The sequence below is a fragment of the Erinaceus europaeus genome, chromosome X (genome assembly GCF_950295315.1).
Source record: "Erinaceus europaeus chromosome X, mEriEur2.1, whole genome shotgun sequence".
NCBI classification, from domain to species: Eukaryota; Metazoa; Chordata; class Mammalia; order Eulipotyphla; family Erinaceidae; genus Erinaceus; species Erinaceus europaeus.
In genome coordinates, this window is record NC_080185.1 from 62,881,209 (window position 1) to 62,900,309 (window position 19,101).

General features: G+C 41.3%; 1 protein-coding gene across 6 annotated transcripts in view; it reads right to left on the bottom strand.

Annotated features, from left to right (window-relative positions):
• Positions 1–1,591: 1,591 nt before the first annotated feature.
• Positions 1,592–19,101, bottom strand: part of ARMCX1 (armadillo repeat containing X-linked 1) — a 53,250-nt gene continuing 35,740 nt past the window's right edge. The window contains exons 1-5 of one of the 6 annotated variants that reach the window (XM_060183462.1): positions 5,540–5,687; positions 5,052–5,099; positions 4,575–4,729; positions 3,752–3,838; positions 1,592–3,508 (exon numbers count right to left, since the gene is read on the bottom strand). In XM_060183462.1, coding sequence (XP_060039445.1) covers positions 2,006–3,382 — 1,377 coding nt within the window. In that variant the 5' untranslated portion in view covers positions 3,383–3,508; positions 3,752–3,838; positions 4,575–4,729; positions 5,052–5,099; positions 5,540–5,687 and the 3' untranslated portion in view covers positions 1,592–2,005. The other 5 variants (XM_016194739.2, XM_016194736.2, XM_016194738.2 and 2 more) reach the window with 5 other exon arrangements.

Consider the following 19,101-nt stretch of genomic DNA (forward strand, 5'->3'; position numbering starts at 1 on the left):
CATCTATTATATGGAGATATACTATAAATCATCCACAAAAAAACTTACTGAAAAAAAGAAAGACAATATACTTCTTAAAAGGTCTCTCTGAACCTGTAGGGGTTCTACCCATAGATAACAATAGTCTCAAAATTATGCAAGAATTTAAAAGATAATTGAAATGTATGCTTTTCTTCATAAAAATATTGCATGCACTTTTAAACCCCACATTTTTCACATTTAAGAGCATAAGCTTAATTTTTCCATGGAAATAAATATTCAATATGTAGATGGCATAAAGATTTTCAAGTGCTATTCCTATGTGTAAATATAGCATAATGTGCTGATTTTTTAAGAAAGAGAGGCAGAGAAAGGAGAGAAAGAGTCCACAGTAACAATGCTTCCTTTAATGTGTTGCATTCAGGCTTGAACCTAGGTCCAACACATGGCAAAGAAACACACTATACAAATAAACTATTTCACTGACCTAAATGTGCCATTTTTGAGACATTCGAGACATTCATTGTTTAAGTTTTTTTTACTGTTCAAAATAGTGATTTTTTCCAAGACATTTCTTATATTTGAATGTTTAGCAGTGAATTACTGAGTCAAAGACAATAACCTCTTGAAGGTCTCTGAAACCTGCCCAAATGGACCTCAACATCAGTATGTGATCCTACCATTTAAGGGTGCTCCTCTGCACCCCATGCACATGCTCACCAACATTCCCAGTGGTAGAGAAGTAGATCTTCTCCAATATGAATGCCAACAGTAATTTCTATGCATCTACCTCCACCAACCTTATAACTCTGGCAGAAACACTAAAAATTACTTGTTCTTCCACTATACATTCTTGTTATTTCAAAACAGTATCTAAAGTATTGACTTATGTGGAAACCAGAGTTGATCAAGAGGAAGCCTTTCCATGAAGTGCCTCCAGGACTACAAAAACAAAACTGTCCTTATCTCAGAATATATAGTCCTAGAATAAGTCCCAGCACTTCATTCAAAGTTTCTCTCACATCCTTCCTCCCCTTCTGCCACAGTCAGCAGTGAAATGTCACACCTTTAATACCTACTGCCTGGACTGTGGTTCTAACTTCCTCACTGGTTTCCCAATCTCCAGTGGGCACTCCTGTCCCCACCCAAATTCTGGCCCAGACTTCATGCAGGCTGGTTGCATAGCTTCCCATTCACCCTGTGACTCCTCTGGTCACAAAAGGTTTTTGGTATCTCCTGGGAGTGGGGGATGGAGTAGCATGTAGACACCTCCATTTTGCAACATGGGTCTTGCATGATTTGGACTCACTCAACTACAGGATTAGGTTTCTCACCACTTCCCTCTCCTCATTTTGTACCTATGGAGGCCAACTGTCTCCCTGGAACAAGATCCCTGCCTCTACTTCTTCCCATTACTCCTTCCTCTCTCAGTGCCCTCCTCCCAGCTGTCATCTAGCCTTCATGTCATCTGACTCCGCTGTGAACCTTTCTCTAAGCAAGTGTCTATACAGATGATATGTAGTGGTTATGGCAAAAGGCTCCTGATTTTTAAGTGTCTTACACACACACACACACACACACACCTTGTTTTTCCAAATGCAACATCATAAACTCATGATTACGATAAAATTTATTTTTATTTGTTGATTAAAACACCATTTTATTGATGAAACACGAATTTCAGATAAAGCAGTGTAACAAATACAGAAATACAATATGTTCATGATTTGCTCTCTTTAAGTTTTGGTAGAATAATGAGAAAATATCTCAATCTATATAGCAAGAAGGAAAAATCAATGTTTTCTTTGTATAAGCTTTAATATTCATTTGGCAATCTTAAAATGGCCTTGCTTAATCATAACTAGCACTGCTGTTAGTGATCTATGATATTTATTATTCCAAAACAGCCATCGAAATGAGTTCTTTGTCATAGAAACCCAGTGAAAAATAAACAAATACAAAATTCACCATTTCCAGTTATGAACTAAAAAAATCACCTCAGTATTGTTTTGTAACAAATCTCCAATCAGAGTTTGGTCAAAACCTTTAGGACTTTCACTTTCACCACTAGATCACTGTGATTTGCTAATGCTTTGATTTTCTTAACACACACTCCAGATTCTTTGAATAAGAAAAAAAGTGAACTTCTGCTGAATTCTTTTCTGGATGATGCAAGCCCTTCACTGTTGATGTTGTCATTTACATTCTCAAAGATGGTGAGGATATTAAGAAGAATCTCTCTGTCCCATTCCTTATTAAATAGGGAAATCAGTTCTGATGGTACTTTGCAACTGACCAGCTCTTTTGTCATGGCTGGGTTTTCAGTAAAGTTTATAATTAGTTTCATAGTCTGAATTTTGGTGAAGTAATTTCCTAAAAAGAGCAAAGCAAAAAAGTCTGGGAAAGAATAGGAAAGCAAGTGTTGGTAGTGATTAGTCACAGTCATGTTGGTTAATAGTCTCAGTCCGGCCATCTGCACAGCTGAGTCCACACGACATATCATAGTGTCATCACACACTTGACTGATGTATGCCTTAATCTTACCCTGATTTTCAGCATTCACACTCAAGTTATTAAGGGCATTGTAAGCCTTTTCCCTAATAATGGGATCTTTCGTTTTTATCATTTTTGCAATAATTGGCAGACCACCTAATTCACGAATAGCGTTTTGGTTAAATGAATATGCTGCATTATTGCCCAGAGTGACCAAGGCTACTTCTTGAATAAAAGGGTCATTTGTTCTTTCCAGAATGTTGAGGACCCTTTGAAGGTCAGTAGCACCCAGAATGTCATCAATTTTATAAGGAAAGTTGAATTTGCCCCTGCGAACGGGCCATGATGTAGATGGAGTCCTGGTGCTCTTACCTCGGGCCCTTCCCTTGGGTTTTCCACTTGTCCTGCCTCCAGCCCTAGCACCATTTTTGGTGGGGTGACAGCTTCCACCTCTGCCTCCTGGGAAGGGTAAACTTGGTGCCAGGGTCCTGTTCCCAGATATGTTACCCAACCTGCCTCCTCTGCCAGCCTTTGCACTTGCCTGTTCCTTCAGGGTGCTGAACAGGGCCTTGGCCTTTGCCTCTAGGCCTCCTCCACTTTGTACCTTTGGTTGGGCCTCCACCTTTACATGTGGAGCACTCTCAGTTCCCACAGTCACCTCAACCTTGACCTTTGAGTCATTCTGAAGTCTGGCTCCAGCTGCTGCCCCTGCATTAGCTCCTTTCCCAGTTTCACCCCTAGTCTCTGTTGTATCACTAAACTCCTCCGCTTTCTCCTCTTCATCATCATTGTCCTCCCAGAGTTTATCATTCTCATCTCTTCCCCAGGTCAGTCTGTACACACAGTAGCAGGCACCAGCCCCTATTACCATGCCAGCAGCCACACAGCCAGCTTCCCGTGTACGGCCCATGCTGTGGCAAATGCCTGAATCCTGGACAGCGAGGGCTTTCTCTGACCAAGAGGAATGCTCCTACGTCAGGGTGGAGTCTTCAACAAAAGCTAGTAGACTCTGCCGTAGCTGCAAATACGATGGGACCTATAAATAAAGGGACAATTTGAGCCTTCAGTCTCCTCCTGTGCTGTTGCATGCACACAATTGACAAACTAGCAAACTGATGAGGGACATGATGGATGAGGGGCTTGGTGTTTAGATCACAAATTCCCTTTCTCTTCAGGAAAGTAATTTTGAAATTATTTCCCTCTCCCAGATTCCCCTTCAACCACCCCAACCCAGTATGTTCAATCAAAGGTATCCAGTCAGTCTCCTGCCCTTCCTCACCTGTGGGTAGTAGCAGTTTCATGTACACCCTTCCAAATCCAGGAGTTTCTTCTCTTTCTTAGCAGGAAATCACTTTGTATAGTAGACCTACACAAAGGAGTGGGGAAGGATATACTAAGTGCTCAGAGTATTAATGGAGAGGAACCTCCTACGGGACAAACACAGTTCGTCTAGAATTCCCAGGCCCTTGTCTAGTGCTACTGCTCCCCACACACCTCAAACCTCCTACAGAGAAATGACATTAAAATTCACCACCTACCTACCCCACCAGCTCAGATCTCCTCCAGGCCTACCCCCTTCAGGCTCTATCTTAAGTCATGCCACACTCCCTTGCCAGTCACAAAATGGATGTTGGCAGGGAGAAGCAAGCCAGGAATCAAATACTGGAAGTCTCCAACTCTCCCCTTAACTCTTGCCACCCCAACTGTCTCAAAAGTACCTAGGAATGCCTTCCCCAAGACATTATACTAACTTCCAGGGCTCAGGAGCAATTTCCCTCCTCCCTCTTCTGTCTCCACCAGACCTGATCTGAGGTTTAACAACTAGGGGACTGAGTGCTAGATGACAGACCAACACCTAGGACACTTCATGCCAAAAAGTCATTTGAGTCTTTCCTGTCCCCATCCTGGTTGTCTCCTGAAACTTCCCTCTCCCTGTCCTGTCCTTTCAGGTCTGGTACCTGCAGAGCATTTTCTTTTGCAAGCTCCAAAATGATATAGCGAGGAAGAGAAGGAAGGGCATTGGGCCCTCTCCAGTTAGCAGTTTCCACGGTGTTCTCCACCCCCACAGACCCTCCAGTGTGCCCACCCTCACTCTGACCTACCTGTTTCCAGACAATTTTCCTATTCTTCTTATCTCTGGAGTGGTCTTCGAGAGGAAGATTCACAGAAGCACAGGCGCAACACGGCAGAGGGATAGCTGGGCAGACACAACTGCACTTTGGAGAGCCCCAACACCAGCTTTTCGGAATTCAAGGGCCTGACAGTGAAACCGATTTCACTTTTTGCTCTCACCCAGCCCCCTCATTTCTCGGGACTCCACTGACTTCAGTCCTCTCCCCTCTCCCCAGCAGGCGGCCATTTCCCCAGCAAAAACCACACCCCTTTTGACCAACTGGAAAAGGGGGGTGGCGAGGCGGGGCAAGGAAGTAGGGGAAAAAGCAGAGGGAGTGTAAAGCCAAGGAATTCTTATATTCCCCCTCCCGGAGGCACCATTTTCTTTCTCATAGTAGCTGCTGCATCTCTTTTCCTACACAGAAGTGCTGGAGAGTCCAAAACTGACCCATTGGCATAGAACTCACTCATCTTCTCTCCTGCTCCACCGGCCAATCCCACCTTTCCTCTGAGCCCTAGGAATTCAGAGCAGATTCTTTACTCCTTTGCTATGACTGGTACAAAGCCCTAATGAAAGACGGGGGGGGGGGGGGGGGGGGCGCCGGGGGGGGGGGGCGGCGTGAAGAGAGGAGGAGGATGATACACCAAAGCACAACAGCAAGATTTCGGTTTAGTTGACCGGCCAGTGCACTTGGCACAGATCTTAATAATTTGCTCCTTCTGGTTCAAAGCCCTGATTGCAAGAGGTCTCTCCTGCCCCCCCCCCACCTCTCTACCCCGCCTTAAGTCTGGACTGTCTAGTAGACTATAACCACAAATTTACCAGGTTTGCTCTTTAAAACACCGGTAGTTCATGCAAAGGCGTCAAGAAAGTGGAACTTGCCCCCCTTGGGTCTCCACACTCCCTTCCCTGCACCTCGGGAACCCCCAATGCAGCACCCGTCCACACACAGACCAGCAAAGATTCAGGCAGCTCCCTCCTCCTTTTATTCCTTCTCTCCTCCTCCTTCCCCAGTTCCAGGGCTGCAATCTTTCTCAGGGCAATTGGAAGAACAGCAACCCTACCCAAAGACTAGGGTTAGAAGGGCATCTGACCACGTCAGCTTCTGCTCACGTGAGGGCCACGTCACCCGTGAGCTCAGGACCCTAGTTACCACTCCCACCAGCAGTGCGGCAGGAGCAGGCCCACCCCTTTTCTTCCTGCCCACTTCAAGACCTGCCTCTCTGCGTATCTCAGAGACAAGAAGTTGCTGCTTGCAGTTGGAAATTGCCTTTCTCTAGTTAGCATGAAGAGATTGCCTTTGCTTCTACATCTTTCGATAATATACATTCCTTTAATTAATTGTATTAGTGATTTAATATTGATTTGCAAAATTACATGTCAACAGGGGTACAATTCCACATCTTTCCAACCATCAGATTTTAGAATCCCCAATCCCTCCACTGCAAGCTACCACAGTTCTCCCAAGTTTGCAAACATGGGTTAACTATTATCTCTACAACTACCTGCCTCCAAGTCCAGTCCTCTCTTCCCCTTCAAGCCACACACAACCCTATAACTACAACTAAACACCTCTCCCTTTTTCCTCCTCCCTCCTCGGGTACTAATGGAGCTGGAGTTCTGAGCCCTCTTATCCTCTTCCTCCTATCACTTCCACACTGGGAGTATAGATCAAAATTGTTTTGGGGGTGCAAAAGGTAGGAGTTCTGGTTTCTATAACTGCTTCTCCGCTGGACATGGGCATTGGCAGGTTGATCTATACCTCCAGCCTACATCATATAGAGTTACTGTGTCATTTGTTTGCTTGTTTTTTGTTTTGTTTTAAACACTTAGGTCTCTTGAAAAGAGACAAGATTCCATTCTTTCTTAAAATCTATTTTATTTTAATGAAAAAGATACAGAGAGAATGAGAGACCAGACTGCTGCTTAGATCTGGCTCACGGTGGTGCTGTGGATTGAACTTGGAACCTCAGGACCTCAGCAGCTCAGGCATGAAAGTACTTTTGCTGTCTCTCCCACCCCCAACTTGTCTTTTTTTTTTTTTTAAGATTTTTTCCATTCTCTACTTCCTATAAAACTGTCTTTTCCTTCATTTACACCCACCCTCCACCCTCAAATCCCTGAGAGTCCAACATTTCTTCTGAAATTATATCCAAAATGGGAGACAGGATCACTGAAAAGAAGATAGGAAATGGGAATATCTTACCTTCTTTAGCTTTTCTGTTCATGATCTGTTTTATGCTTGTTTTATTGATGAGGAAAACAATCACTCTGGTATAAGCAATGCCAGGAACAGAACTCAAAACTTCATGCTTGGAAGTCCTACACCTCCCCTCCTGTCCTGCTCTTCCTAGGTAGTTTAAAATGATTTTTTTATTGATTGGTTGGTGGCAGAGTTAATGCTTTTTAATCAGTAATATATTATTTTTATATTAAGGAAATAAAACCCACTTACCCTGGCTCCAGTTTGCTACAAATATGCAACCACACCAGGGAGGTGTCTGGTAAAGTTTGAATCCCATTCTTCTTGAGCTTTCTGTTTACTTTTGGTGTCTATTCCTAAATAATTCTCTGATTTCAACTACTTGCCAGTGCTTAAACCTCCCTCCCTGACCTGTCCACTTCATGTCTCATTTGATTAAATCCTAATATACTTACCTCCTCCCACAAAAAAAAATAACAGAAAATCATGCTATTGTATTGTCGCATGAGTGGAGAATGTAAGTGGAGGTAAAAGTCCAAAGGTCAGAGTCAGAAAGATGTCACCTGGAAATTAACCTGTAAGATAGCTCACTTAGATAGCGTGCCTACATTATCATGCCCACAACTCACATCCAAGTGTACCCCCTCACCTCACTGAAGGAAACTTTAATAATGTCACGCCTCCCCCTCCCTCCCCCTCCCTCCCTCCCTTCTTTTCTGTCTCTATCTCTCTTTCTCTATCTCTCTTTCTCTCTGCTGCATGTGAATTTCTCTCATATGTAATAAATAAAATAAATCTTGAAAAAAACTCTGCTACTATTTCAGTTGGTTCTATTCAGGATTTGTTGTTGTGTATAAAGTAACCAAAAATACTTAGATATTTGGAGATTATATGTAAATGTGCTTACTCACAGGTCTTTGAAAATAATTTAGGATTATACTATGCATAGCATGCTAAAACTGTTTTTTCACTTGATGTACTATGCATATTATTTTATAAGATACAATAATAATCTGTAATGTAGATTTACCATAACATAACTGATCTATTAGTGAGGGAGGGTCAAGAAATAAATACCTTGACTACTCTCTTTTGCATGAAAATTTAACCAGCAGCATTAATTGTTGGTATGCTTCTGGATTCTGCTTGTGAAGCCTTCTGTTTTTATCATCACATGGGTTCGCTTGTGTTGCTTGCTATGTGTTCTGTTTGCAAGTCCACTGTTGGCTGGGCACCCCCTGCCTCAGAGATATTGGTTTGGTCTCCCCCCCCCCCCCCCGCCTCTGGGATATTTGGTTTCATCATCAATGGTTTGCTCTTTTCCTTCTCCCCACCCCCTATGGTACATTATCTCCTTTGTTCTGGACTCTTCTGCTGGAGGAGAGAGATGGAGGACAGAATTGGGTTTAGATTAGATTAGATTAGATTAGTTTTTTGGGGGGGTTGTTTTTGTTTATCACACATTATTGATTGGGTTTTTTATTATTATTTTTATATCTATGCAGCCAAATCTTTAGTTGGACTGCGTCCCCGCTCGTGAATAAAGATTGAACTGCGTTCTCAGCTCAGCCATGAGTCTCTGGTTGTCTCTGTCTCCTGCCCGCGAAGGCAGCCCGGTGAAAACAACAATTATTCACTAGGGAAATGTAAATCAAAACTTAACACCCAATGGGGTGTTTATGATTTTAATAGTTGTTGATTAGGATGTAGAGAATTGAAACACTGCAGAGTAGAATGTAGAATGATGGAGTCCCTGTGAAAAATAATTTAGATGAACCTCAAAAACATAAATATAGAATTTCTATATGACCCAGAATTTCACTCCTAGCTTATATATTCAAGTTCCATCCTCCGAAGGGAGACTGGACAACATAATCTATCTGCCACCTGAGGAAAATGGATCCTGAAACTGGGGCAGCTTGGAACGTTCCTACTCATGACCACAGAATGTGAGAGCTCAGACCTACATGGATGCAGAGCTACATAGGCTCATAAGCTGAATATGGGCCCCAGATCAGATCAAATTGATGGGGTTCACAGTCAACAATATTTTTATGCATTTCCCATATTTGGGAGCTACTCTCTTCCCTGAACTAGCTTCCTAGCCGTGACATCATCTCCCCAGACAATAACTTGGATCCAACTGCATATCAGATGTCAGGCTCAGAGAAAAAAAAAAAAAAAAAACTAGTATAGTCATGAGCCCTTTGGAATATAACTAAAATAGGCCTACTACCTATGTACAAAATGGAGACCCCCAAATCTTCATCTGCACTATTCCAGCCTTTAAATTCATGATTATTCAACAATTTGTTTGGCTTTGTATGTTAATTTTTCTTTCAGCCACAAGGTTGCAGATGCTACCATGATGCCAACTGTACTTCCCTGGGCAGATGACCCCACCAATGTGTCCTAGAGCCCTGCTTCCTCAGAGCCCTGCCCCACTAGGGAAAGAGAGAGACAGGCTGGGAGTATGGATCGACTTGTCAATGCCCATGTTCAGCTGAGAAGCAATTCGAGAAGCCAGATCTTCCACCTTCTGCACCACATAATGACCCTGGGTCCATACTTCCAGAGGGTTAAAGAATAGGAAAGCTATCAGGGGGAGGGGATGGGATACGGAGTTCTGGTGGTGGGAATTGTGTGTAGTTGTACCTCTCTTATCCTATGGCTTTGTCAGTTTCTCCTTTTTTAATTTTTTTAAATTTTTTAAGTTTTTATTTATAAATACTTAATTTAAAGATATACATTGGGAAAATTCATAAAGACAACAGGCTATATTTATGGTTGTGAGCATTTGAAGAGAGGGAGAACCTGGAAGATGACAGCTAAAGTGTGTAGTTTCTTCTGGAGGTGATGAAAATATTTAAAAAGGGAGTATGTCAATGCTCACACAGCACTGTGAATATATTTAAAACCACCAAATCATATGCTACAAATGGTTGAATTGTACATTATGTGAATTATATGTCAAGAAGCTGTTAAAAAACAAAAAAATTTAAAAACTGATACATGGCATAAGTTTTATGAACCTTGAATACTTCATAAATGAATTAAATACTGCATATTTCATAATTTCATTTACATAACATTTCTAAAATAGAGAAATTTATAGAAACAGAAGTCAAATTAGTAGTTTCTTATGGCCAGCAGTGGACAGGGGAATGGGAGGAGTCAGACTATTGATAATCATGAGGTTCTTGAGGGACAAATTTGTTCTAAAGTCAGACTGTGGTAAATAAATTACCTATTTACAAGGATCACATGTCAAATACAGTCAGAGTAATATCCAACCTCCCAACCACAACAACACTAAAATCTAAAACTGCATTGAAGCAATAGTGCCAGGATTCTTAAAAGAATTTCCAGGTCAAAATTTCATTTTTAGCTAAGCTACCAGTTAAGTATGGGAGTAGGATAATGACATTTTCATACTTGAAAGTCTCAAGTGTGCACTTTACAAACCACACATGTTCGGGTATAATTTCTTTCACTGCAATTGATCATAAAGATGATGAGAGATATTTAAAAAATGCCAGTGCTGTTGAATAAATAAATATTATTGGAGAACACAATTTCATTTTATGTCCTTTATCTTAAAATACATTTCTAAGAACCTAGCAACATATTAAGTGAGGACTTACTGCACCTTCCTTGGGAAGTTTCTAGAAAGTATGTGCTGCCAAAATAAATAAATAAAGGCATACGCTATGCAAGAAGGTGATATAAGCTCCAGGAAACTGTGAATCCAGCACAATAGTGAGCTAAGAGAATAGCCGGAATGCATGTGAATAGAAATCCCCCAGATAGGAACTGAGCTGTTTGCCTAGAGTGAAGCCAGTATAGTTTAAAACACGTCAGGAGATGCCCAAGAGAAACTTTATCAAGAAGATGAAATTGATAAAATTCTTAGTTTCCTTGAACATATGGAGAGGATATTTACATAACAAGTAGATTATTGGGGAGCTGACTTAATAATTATACAGGAAAAAGATGAGCAGAGATTAAATCTAGGAAAAAAGTTGTAGCTATATGGTGATACATGACATGAGCAACTTGGTGATGGAGAACACATAATAGTGGCCTGCAAGAAATAGCGAGTACCACTTACTGATGGTCTTTTTTGGTCAATAAGCAAGCCACCCCATCATCTGGGGCCCTAGTCAAGGAATCCTTGGATTCCACAAATATATGCTGGGCCTAGATATCTAACAGATCTCTCTCCCCACCATTACTGGTTACTTCCATCAGGAACGTCATCATAAGCCATCTTGTGGGCCTCTTCAGGACCTTGCCCTCAGTATAAAGCAGCAATGGTAGGCACTGTCCCATTATCAGAAGGGAGGCTAGGTCATCTCTGCTACTCCTGAAAGACTGATCCTGAAACGAGTGCAGCTTAGAATGGTCCCATCTGTGACCATGAACTGTGAGTACAGACTGACAGGGACTCAGAGGTCACAGTCTCCTGTGCTAAATATGGATATATATGGGCCCTGGGTCAGATCGATGGGATAAACAGTTAATTTTGTTCATAGAGTTTCTTCAAGTTTGGGAGTTACTCTCTGTCCTAGTCCAGCTTTCTCATCCTATTTAAATTCTGACACCATCTTCCCAGACAATATTTTCAGTTCACCTGCATGTTAGCTATCTAACTCAAGCAAAAATGACTAGAATCATGGGCCCCTAGGAACATATGTAAAGTAGACTTCCTAGATTTTCTTGACCCTAAGATCTCTATTGTCATCTACTCAATTCCAACTTTTTGGTTCATGTTTATTAAACATTTTGTCCTTCTTTATATCTTACTGCCTTTCAACCACCAAGTTGCAGATGCTACTATGATTCCATCTTGACTTCCCTGGGCAGACGACCTCACCAATGTGTCCTGAAACCTTACCTGCCCAGAGCCCTACCCCACTAGGGAAAGGTAAAACAGGCTGGAGGGTGTGGATCGACCTGCCCACATCCGTGGCCAGTGGTGATGCAATGACAGAAGACAGAACTTTCAAATTCTGTGCTCCATAAATAATTTTAGTTCATGTTCCTAGAGGGGGAGAAATGTTAGGGGGAAATGACCAGAGGACTCTGAACTGCAATTCCATCAGGACTTAGAGAGAGAAGAGGGAGAAAACAAAGGACATCCAGAAATAGTAACAGGTGTAGGTGTGACTTAGAAAGGAAGAGAAGGCAGGGCCATAGAAAAAATGGGCAAAAATATATAGGGGTGTGTGTGTGTGTGTGTGTGTGTGTGTGTGTGTGTGTGTGTGTGTGTAGACATACTAGTCAACCAATGGCTGTGGCCTTGGGAGGACTACTGCAGTTTCCAATGGAAGAAATAGGGACACAAAGCTTTGATGGTGAGAATGATGTGGAACTATAACCCTGTTATCTCATAATCTGGTAAATCAATACTAATCACTAATAAAATTTTAAAAAAAGAAATAGTAAGCACATGAATACGTACATACACACGTGCGCAACTCACTCATCTTTGTCCTTTCTTTTCAGGCCCTGGATTTCGGTAGATCACTCACTAGCCAAACCTGACTGCCAAAGAAATGGCAGCCCAGGCAGTTGACTGTTGGGTGACTTGCTTGTTTGACCCCTAAAAAAGAAATATGCTCCTTGTTATACAGGAGGAGTAGGGAAATGGGTAGTGAATTTAAAGTCAGATCAACTTGTGAGGGGATAATCAAAGTCCACATCCCAGACAGTGAAGAAGCAGCAACCACATCTGATCATATATTATTTTCAAAAGAGTAACATCAGATATAGTACTTCAACTTGGTCCAACAGTTGTTGGAAATATGGTCCAAAAGTCCGTATTTCCTCCTCCTCCTTCTCTTCTTCCTCCACCTCCCCCTATCCTTATTCTTATTCTTATTCTTCATCTTCAGGTTTATTGCTGGGGCTCTGTGCCTGCACTACAAATCCACTGCTCCTGGTGGCTATTTTTCCCATTGTATAGGACAGAGAGAAACTGAGAGAGAAGGGGGAGATAAGGTGATAGAAAGGTTGACACCTACAGACCTGTTTCACCACTCAGGAAGCTTCCCCCTGCACATGGGGAGCAGGGTCTTGAACCCAGATCCTTGTGCTTCATACTATGTGAGCTTAACCAAGTACACCACTGTCCAGGCCCAGAGTCCATATTTCTCATGCTGCTCAACAGTTACCATCTTTACAAGAAAGTGAGGATTTTCAGGACGGCAAGATGGCTCACCCCATCTAAAAATGGGCAGAGGATATGAACAGAACATTCACTACAGAAGAGATCCAAAAGGTTAACAAACACATGAAAAATTGCTCCAGGTCGATGATTATCAGAGAAATGCAAATAAAGAAAATATTGAGATACCATCTTACCCCTGTGAGAATGGCATACATCAAAAAGGACAGCAGCAGGGGGAGTCGGGCTGTAGTGCAGCGGGTTAAGCGCAGGTGGCGCAAAGCACAAGGACCGGCATAAGGATCCCGGTTCGAACCCCGGCTCCCCACCTGCAGGGGAGTCGCTTCACAGGCGGTGAAGCAGGTCTGCAGGTGTCTATCTTTCTCTCCTCCTCTCTGTCTTCCCCTCCTCTCTCCATTTCTCTCTGTCCTATTCAACAACGATGACAACAACAATAATAACTACAACAATAAGACAACAAGGGCAACGAAAGGGAATAAATAAATAAAATAAATAAAAGTAAATAAATAAAAAAGGACAGCAGCAACAAATGCTGTGGGAACAGAGGAACCGTTCTGCACTGCTGGTGGGAATGTACACTGGTCCAGCCTCTGTGGAGTCCAGCCTCTGTGGAGAGCAGTCTGGAGAAGTCTCACAAGGCTAGACATGGACCTTCCGTATAACCCAGTAATCCCTCTCCTACGGATATACCCTAAGGAGTCCATAATACCCAACAAAAAAGAAAATGTGTACACCTATGTTCATAGCAGCGCAATTCGTAATAGCTAAAACCTGGAAGCAATCCAGATGCCCAACAACAGATGAGTGGCTAGAAAGTTGTAGTATATATACACAATGGAATACTATGCAGCTATTAATAACAATGAACCCACCTTCTCTGACCTATCTTGGATGTAGCTAGGAGGAATTATGTTAAGTGAGCTAAGTCAGAAAGATAAATATGAGTATGGGATGACCCCACTTATCAATAGATCAACAATGATAGAGAATGTTCCATCCTCTGAAGGGAGGCTGGACAACATACTCTATGCTACACCTGAGGAAGATAAGTCCTGATATTGGGCAGCTTGGAATGTTTCTACTGATGACCACAGAATGTGAGCTCAGATCTAAAGGGATGCAGAGGTCACATGGGCTCCCAAGCTGAATATGGGCCCCAGATCAGATCAAATTGATGGGATTCACAATCAACAATATTTATACACCTTTCCCATATTAGGGAGCTGCTCTCTTCCCTGATCCAGCTTTCTGGTCCTTTTTCCAGCCAAGACATCATCTCCCCAGACAATAATTAGGATCCACCTGCATATCAGATGTCAGATTTAGGGGAAAGAAAAAAAAGTAAAACCACAGGCCCTTTGGAATATAACTAAAATATGCCTACTAGCTATCTACAAAATGGAAACCACCCCCAACTCTTCATCTGCACTACTCAGCCTTTAGGTTCATGATTAGTCAACGACTTGTTTGGCTTTATATGTTAACTCTCTTTTCAGCCACCAGGTTCCAGATTCTAGCATGATGCCAACCAGACTTACCTGGACAGACAACCCCACCGATGTGTCCTGAAGCTCCAATTCCCCAGAACTCCACCCCACTAAGAAAAGAGGTAGGCAGGCTGGGAGTATGGATCAACCTGTCAACACAGGTTCAGCGGGGAAGCAATTACAGAAGCCAGACCTTCCACCTTCTGCATCCCACAATGACCTTGGGTCCATACTCCCAGAAGGGTTAAGGAAAATAGGAAAAGCTATCAAGGGAAGGGATGGGATATGGAGTTCTGGTGGAGTTGTACCCCTCTTATCCTATGGTTTTGTCAGTGTTTTCTTTTTATAAAAAAATTTAAATGAAAATTATATTAAAATGTAAAAATAAAATAAAATGCTTAAAATTAAAAAAAGAAGTGAATAAAAACAAGCATCAGCTTCCACATTTGGTCAGCCATCTTTGCTCAAATGGCCTACATACTCCTCTGGTGCATGCCTTTCTATCTTCCTGATAAAAGTTTAAACTATGGGGAGACCCTGCTAGGAATACTTAGAGTTAAGGAGGGAAAACCTTTAACAATGAAATAGGTGCCAGAAAGTAATGGACCTGCTTAAGAGCACATACTACAGTGAAATAAAAAACACTAATTTGAAGCTTATAAATACAAGAAAAATAGTCATAGGACACATACTCAGTGGAGTACTACTCAGCAATTAGAAAAACACTATACCTGAAATGAGTGCAGCCTAGACTGTTCTTAGCTATTACCGTGAAATTCAACCTCAACCCAACAGGGATGCAGAGGTTACACAGGTTCCTGTACTAAATATAAATACATAAGGGACCTAGGTCAGACCAATGGGGTTTAGAGTTGACAGTATTTATATACTTTTCCCATATTTGGGAGCTACTCTCTGCCCTAATCCAACTTTCTAGCCCTATTCCCAACTCTGACATTATCTTTCTAGACAACATTTTAGCCTATCTTCTTGCTCTCTGTGGGGCTCAGGCAAAAATGAGTAAAGTCATGGTTCAGAAAATGTATACCTGGTAGAATACACGTTATCATGTACAGGGGAGCATTATAAGTGGTGAAGCAGGTCTACAGATGTCTCTTTATCTCTCCATATATTTCTCCCACTTACCTTTCAATTTATCTCTATCTTTATCAAAAGAAGCAAGAGGAGGAGTGGGAGGAGGAGAGGAGGAAAGTGGCAGAGAGGACAGGATTAAGGAAAGGAAAAAAGGAAGGAAGAAAGGAAGGAAGGGGTGCTAGATTTGTTGTGTACGTAGTGATCACCAGTAATAACACTGGTATCAAAAAAATTCTCAGGATTTATACCAACTATTTATTTTTATTAGTGATTTAATATTCATTTAAAAATTATACAATAACAATGGTAGAATTGCACGTAATTTTTTTCTATTGCCCTGTTTTCACTTCGTTTTTTTATTTTTATTTTTTATTTTATTTATAAAAAGGAAACATTGACAAAACCATAGGATAAGAGGGGTACAACTCCACACAGTTCCCATCACCAGAACTCCATATCCCATGCCATCCCCTGATAGCTTTCCTATAATTTTTTTGGAATTAATGTTTTATATTTGACAGTAAATACAATAGTTTGTACATGCATAATATATCCCAGTTTTCCATATAACAATACAACCCCCACTATGTCCTCTGTCATCCTTTTTAGACCTGTTTTCTCCCCCACCTACCCACCCACCCCAGAGTCTTTTACTTTGGTGTAATACACCAATTCCAGTTCAGGTTCTACTTGTATTTTCTCTTCTGATCTTGTTTTTCAACTTCTGCCTGAGAGTGAGATCATCCTATATTCACCCTTCTGTCTCTGACTTATTTCACTGAACATGAATTTTTTAAGGTCCATCCAAGATCAACTGAAAATGGTTAAGTCACTGTTTTTAATAGCTGAGTAGTATTCCATTGTGTATAATATACCACAATTAGCTTAGCCACTCATCTGTTGTTGGACATCAGGGTTGCTTCCAGGTTTTTGGCTACTACAAATCATGCTGCTAACAACATATTTGTACACAGATCTTTTTGGATGGGTGTGTTGGGTTCCTTAGGATATATCCCAAGGAGAGGAATTTCATGATCATAAGGTATGTCCATTTCTAGCCTACTGAGAGTTCTACAGAGTGTTCTCTACAGAAGGTGGACCAATTTACATTCCCACCAGCAGTGCATGAGGGTTCCTTTGATGTCGGGAGCCCCCCCCTCCATCCTCCATTGCTGACACTATGGCCAACTTACATAATCATTGTTTTGCCTGAGACCCGACTTGCTTTAGGGGTATTAATCCCACCAGTTAAAACCTTGGCAACAGTTGCTATGGAAGCTTTCTACCTTCCCTCTCTCTCCTTTTCTCCATCCCCTTTCCTAGCCATTTCCTTTTCCGACTTGCCACTTCCGGTTCAAAATATATAAAAGCATTGTCTCTGATCAATAAAGGCGCATTGTGTTACCACTCCGCCATGAGTTCCTGATCTCTCTCCCTCGATGCAAGCCCAGCACTTTGACCCCACAACCTCTCCAGTATTTGCTACCTTTTCTGATGTATCACATTCACAAAGGAGTGAAGTGATATCTCACTGTTGTCTTTATTTGCATTTCTCTTACAATTAAATATTTGGGGCATTCTTTCATGTGTTTCTCAGCCTTTTGGATCTCTTCTGTGGTGAATATTCTATCCATGTCCTCCCCCAATTTAGGATGGGGTTATTTGTTTTCTTGTTGTTGAGTTTGGCAAGTTCTTTATATATTTTGATTATTAGCCTCTTGTCTAATGTATGGCATGTAAAGATCTTTCCCCATTCTGTGAGGGATTTCTTGGTTTGGGTAGTGGTTTCTTTTGCTGTACAGAAGCTTTTAAATTTGATGTAATCCCATAGGTTTATGCTTTTGTTAATCTTCTTTGTAATTGGATTCATTTCATTGAAGATGTCTTTAAATTTATACAGAAAAGAGTTCTGCCAATATTTTTTAATTTATTTTTTATTTAAGAAAGGATAAATTAACAAAACCATAGGGTAGGAGGGGTACAACTCCACACAATTCCCACCTCCCAATCTTCATATCCCATCCCCTACCCTGATAGCTTTCCCATTCTCTATCCCTCTGGGAGCATGGACCCAGGGTCGTTGTGAGTTGAAGAAGGTGGAAGGTCTGACTTCTGTAATTCCTTCCCCGCTGAACATGGACGTTGACTGGGCCAATATTTTCTTCCAAATATCTGATAGTTTCTAGTCTAACATTGCAGTCCTTGATCCTCTTGGAATTTACTTTTGAATTTGTTGAAATATAGTGGTTCAGTTTCATTCTTCTGCATGTCTCAGCCTATTTTTTCCAATACCATTTGTTGAAGAGACTCTGCTTTCCCCATTTAATATTCTGTGCACCTTTGTCAAAATTAGTTGTCCATATGTGGGGGGGCTTACTTCTGGGCTCTCAATTCTATTCCACTGGTCAGTGTGTCTATTCATGTTCTAGTACCAATCAGTTTTCATTACAATAGACCTATAATTCAATTTGAGATCTGGGAGTGTGATACTTCCAGTTCTATACTTTCTTCTCAAGACTGTTTTGGCAATTCTAGGTCTTTTTTGGTTCCAGATAAACATTTGTAGCATTTGTTCTATTCTCCTAAAAAATGTGCTTGGGATCTTGATGGGGATAGCAATAAATCTGTATATGGCTCTCGGTAGTATATTCATTTTGATGATGTTAATTCTTCCAACCCATGAACACAGAATATCTTTCCACTTCTCTGTGTCTTTTTCAATTTCCTTGAGTACTGACACACAATTTTTAGTATAAAAGTCTGTCACTTCTTTGGTTAGGTTTACTCCTAGATATTTTACTGGTTTTGTTGCTATAGTAAAAGGAATTGATTTCTGGATTTCAACTTCTTCTACCTTAGAGTTTGCATAGAGGAATGCCACTGACATTTGAATGTTAATTTTGTAGCCTGACACCTTACTGTATTGCCTGGTGATTTCCAAAAGCTTCTTGCTGGATTCCTTAGGTTTTTCCATGTATACTATCATGTCATCTGCAAATAGGGAGAGTTTGACTTCTTCTCTTCCAATCTGTCTTCCTTTAATTCCTTGGTCCTGCCTGATTGCTATGGCAAGAACTTCCAACACTATGTTGAATAATAATGGTGATAGTGGGCTGCCCTGTCTAGCACCTGAGCTGAGTGGAAATGCTTCCAGTATTTCACCATTGACTGTGATGTTGCCTGTAGGTTTGCTATAAATACACTCCACTATCTTGAGGAATTTGCCATCTATTCCCATTTTCTGTAGTGTTTTGATCATAAAGGGATGTTGGATTTTGTCAAAGGCTTTGTCTGCATCTATTGATATGACCATGTGGTTTTTGGTCTTGCTTTAGTTGATGTGGTGGATCACATTGATTGATTTACCTATATTAAACCAAACTTGCATGCCTGGGATAAACCCCACTTGGTCATGATGAAAAATCTATTTAATATACTGCTATATACGGTTGGCTAGAATTTTGTTCAGTATTTTAGCATCTATGTTCATCAGAGATATTGGTCTGTAGTTTTCTTTTTTGGTTGTGTCCAATCTACTTTT